This window comes from Cryptomeria japonica, chromosome 3 (assembly GCF_030272615.1).
Source record: "Cryptomeria japonica chromosome 3, Sugi_1.0, whole genome shotgun sequence".
NCBI lineage: Eukaryota > Viridiplantae > Streptophyta > Pinopsida > Cupressales > Cupressaceae > Cryptomeria > Cryptomeria japonica.
Genome location: NC_081407.1, coordinates 344,750,465 through 344,754,821, shown reverse-complemented (window position 1 = coordinate 344,754,821; position 4,357 = coordinate 344,750,465). Strand labels below are relative to the sequence as shown.

Below are 4,357 nucleotides of genomic sequence, written 5' to 3'. Positions count from 1 at the left end.
ACCTTATCTATGCAGTAAACTAATAAATATCCCTCTTAATTTTTATCTATTTTTAAATATCTTTAACTATTAAGAGTAGTTTGATTAAAGATGGAGATAAATTCAATGATTTCTTATTCAGTATATTCAATATATTCAATATAGTACATGATGAATGGTAGATAGCCAATATTTGGATTGGAAAGTGATAAAATGAGACTTCAATTTGAAACCACACATTTTCTTAAAAATATCTATACCAATCATCTTATCACCTTATCTATGTTCTAAACTAATAAATGTCCCTCTTAATTTTAAAATGAAAAAATATCTTTAACTATTGATATAGTCAATACCTACATGATGAATGGTAGATAGCCAATACTTAGATTGGAAAGTAGTAAAAGGAAACTTAATTTGGAATAACATGTTTTCTTAAAAACAATTTTATCAATCATTTATCATCTTATCTATATTATAAATTGATAAAATAATCTTGTTATTGTTTATAATTTTTTTAACCATTAAACCACATACATACATAAATACATAAAGAATACTCCAATCAAAGATGGAGACATATATTTAATGATTGCTTATTCAATATATTTGCTATACATTCTATGATTGATAGCCAGTACTTAAATTACAAAGTAGAAAAGTCAGACTAAAATTTGGAACCATATATGTTTTCTGAAAAACAACTTTACCAGTCATCTTATCACCTTACCTATGCTCTAAACTGATAAATAATCTTTATTTTGGAAAGGAAAAATTGTCTTTAACCATTAAATCACATTTACACTTTACAGGTAACCCATTAAAAAACAGAGATAGATTTTGTTTATTCAATATACAGACTGAATGGTGGATAGCCAATGCTCAGATTGGAAAGTGGTATTATAAGACTTAGATTTGAAACAACTTTACCCATCATCTTATCACGTTATCTATGCTCTAAACTGATAAATAATTCTCAAACAATCTGTCTTTAATCATTAATCCAAATACACAGTAAAAATAACCCAATTAAAACAATATATTCAGTGCCAACACTTCTGGAGGTGCTCTACAACACATCTGATGAATGGAGAGATGTTGCACTTAGTTTTAAAAGTTAGGGCTTGATGGTACTCGTCATTTTTAGATGCTTCATCTGGTGTGCAAGTTTATATATTTCCAGTTTGCTCGCAGACTATTTTATAGCTTTCCAGGTGCTAGGAGAGTATTTTCACTAACCAATTGTTGGCTTTGTATTAGGTTTAAGGTCCTTGGTTACTGAAGCTTCCTCCTTAATTCTTAAAAGGAAAAAGAATCCTCTGAACTTGGGAAAAGCCCAAAAGAAAATCTTGTACAGAACAATTCTGCTCTTCCTAATTTTTTCAAAATTCCAATAAAACAGTTCATAAAGTACTATACGTAAGCATCCGAGTTTGCACAAATTTATTGAATTTCTTGAACCAAGGAACTTACTTGGCCCAAGAGACCATTGTAGCCTTTATCCCTAAGTCTTGTCGGGCAATCTCAAGACCAACCATGAATCTGATCTCACTGACAGTCTGTAGTACCAACATAGTAAGCATCAATGGAATTATACAAGTCTTACAATGTTACACTTTTATCATATACAATTCAACATCTATTCTTTTTCCTAGAACAATAAGCCATCCATGTCACCGGTGATGTTCAAAGTAAATAAATTTCTCAATGGCAATTTCAATCATTAATCAGTCTCTGCTGGTTATTTACAAAGAATCCAATTATAAATTAAGAATTCAAACAATTATGCAGTACAAACTATCTGTAGATCAATAATTCCTTCTGTCTTTCTAAACACCCAACTGAATCACTCTAAGGTGATTTTTACAAAGTCGTATAAATACTATCATGAATTGGACCAAGAACATAATTGTTAATACTTTACTCTCAATATTGCTGAAGAAGATCAGGACCAAAATATTCAGAGAACATGAAAATTGGAAGCTGGGTTTCTTCAAACACAGATTGTTGAATGGTGTTATGCTGCTTCAGTGATGATGGAGAGGGCGACCATAATGAAGAGCATGAATTCTCAAATATCTGCAATTTCTGGTTTGGAAGATTGGGAAGGATATCAATACTATCCTCCCCATTTACAAAGAGATGTTTAGGAAACTCCCCTCCCTCAAGCTCATTTAATATCTGGGTTCCAGTTCCACCCATGCATACTGCATCATCCAATTCTTTAATACCATTTGTGATTGCCAATTCCAAATCTTGTGTTATCTTGTCTACAGAATCACCCAACTGGCTGTTGTAAGGATATCCCATGTCTGACCCACATTCAAGATCCAGTGGAGCAATGTCAATGCCATCTATGACAGTCAGATCAAGATCAAGGTCTTTTGAAAAGTGTAAAGATGGAGATGCAGAACTTCTAGCAGTAGATCCCTCATTAGAAAGTAGCTTTTTCTTGAGAGAAGTATGCCAGTAGTTCTTTATTTCAGTGTCTGTCCTTCCTGGCAAGTGCTTTGCTATCTCTGCCCATCTGACACATCCAAAACATTATATTAGGTAAACACTGTGGACCATCACAGAAAGAATAAAGGTTATATTGCTTTTTAATTCCCATATAAATTGCAACCTGTTGTCGAGCATTGCATGAAGACAGATGATGAGATTTTCTTCTTCATTAGAGAAATTGCCGCGCTTAATTCCAGGCCTCAAGTAATTCATCCACCTCAATCTGCAACTCTTTCCACAGCGTTGCAACCCTGCAGAAAATCCAATATGTCTCTAAGAAACTAAATAACAAACTGCAACTCTTAAAAGACGTTGAAATTATTGGTGGTTTGAATATTTTTGGGTTAGATTATGTGATTAGAAGTCTTTTTTTGTTTGTTCACTCTGCTGATGAATCATAAAGTGCAATTGGAAACATTGATGAAGAAAAATATTCATATAATTCAGATATATTCAAACTAAGACTGTAATTCTTGTTTGTTCTTTCTGATGATAGATCATAGAGTGTGATCCAAAACATTGATAGGAAAAAAATTACATAATCTAATCTAAAATATTCAAGCTTAAACTGTAACTCTATTTATATGAAGTGGGTGAATTACTAGCTTCGACGATGAATTATGAAGTGTAATCCAAAACATCCATGAAGAAAAATAGTCATATAACTCTAGATATATTGAAACTAAAACTAAAACTCTTGTTTGTTCATGATGATAGATCATAAAATGTGGTGTGAAACTTCGATTCATATAACCTTAAGTATATCGAAACTAAAACTTTCATATAACCCTAGATATATTGAAACTAAAACTAAACTCTTGTTTGTTCATGATGATAAAATCATAGAATGTGATGTAAAACTTCAACGAAAAAAAACATTCGCATAATCTAATCTAGAAATATCTAGATTAAAGCACAAACTGTAACTCTACTTATATGAAGTGGGTTATTTTGAATTACCAGCTCTGAGAGGAAGGGAAGACCAGCGGCCATGGCCATGGGAAGTAATGTAACGAATCAGTTTCATATCTTCTTCAGGAGACCAAAAGCCTCTCTTTACAGGATGCTTCCCACAACAATTATGCGCTGTGTGGTGCCGCATCTTGCTTTAGCTTTTTCTTTTACGTAACTTACTTAAAACAAAGCCAAAAGCACGATTCTGACAGTTGTAATAGCACCTTGCTATTCTTCTATTGGAAAAAAATGTTTACAGTAAAGAAAAAACAACAGGGCTTATGCTCTTAAAAGCTCCATAGAAAGAAGAATATAGATAAATTCCAGCACAGAAAGTTAGGAAAGCAAAACCAACAAGTTTTGAATACCAAGCAGAACAAGTGGAGAAAATGTTATAAGAACTACTGAGTGTCTAACAGGAAGACAGAAGCTTCTGAGAGATTAAGCAGAGATTAGAGAGTTATTTCTTGGTGTCAAGCAAAGAAAGAACCTGAAACAACTACACGCAAGGGGAAGCTCGCAAAAATCAACTTGGTCTGAAGGTAACCTCTTTCGTATTTATGGATTTTAGGAAAGTTCAAGCGTGAAACGTCTTTATAAATATTAAAAGTAATTTTGTCTATGTTTTCTTCATACGCTATCATAGATTCCAACGTGACAGTCCTAAGAATTGAACTCCCACCTATCCTCCAACCGTACATTTAAATTAACGGTCGTTTAGACGTTTTTTTTTTGGTATTTTGGCTCTTTTTTTCCTTTATGGTCCAAATTGTATTGTCAAAACTCTTCTATCATAATCAGATTATAATTGAATACAAGAATTTTAAACTATAGGAAGTCAAATATAGTCTGAGACATATCTCGATATTTCAACTTTTAGATTTGTTAAGAACAAGTGCTTTTCAAAGTTGATGACGAGCTC

At 32.5% G+C, this 4,357-nt stretch overlaps 1 protein-coding gene across 1 annotated transcript; it reads right to left on the bottom strand.

The window, feature by feature from the left end:
• Positions 1 to 1,671: 1,671 nt before the first annotated feature.
• On the bottom strand, positions 1,672 to 3,982 carry LOC131034802 (transcription factor MYB30). Its single transcript, XM_057966402.2, has 3 exons — positions 3,442 to 3,982; positions 2,603 to 2,732; positions 1,672 to 2,506 (listed from the first exon to the last, which is right to left on the bottom strand). Exons 1-3 carry the CDS (start codon positions 3,581 to 3,583, stop codon positions 1,906 to 1,908), a joined length of 873 nt encoding a protein of 290 aa, XP_057822385.2. The 5' UTR covers positions 3,584 to 3,982; the 3' UTR covers positions 1,672 to 1,905.
• Positions 3,983 to 4,357: the final 375 nt, after the last annotated feature.

Bases quoted from the DNA above. Each gene is read 5' to 3' on its own strand.
- LOC131034802 (XM_057966402.2), bottom strand. From the start codon at position 3,583: ATGCGGCACCACACAGCGCATAATTGTTGTGGGAAGCATCCTGTAAAG. The intron at 2,733-3,441 runs GTAATTCAAAAT...GATTTTCTGCAG, and splicing joins TTCCCTTCCTCTCAGAGCTG to GGTTGCAACGCTGTGGAAAG. The intron at 2,507-2,602 runs GTTGCAATTTAT...TGGATGTGTCAG, and splicing joins CATGCAATGCTCGACAACAG to ATGGGCAGAGATAGCAAAGC.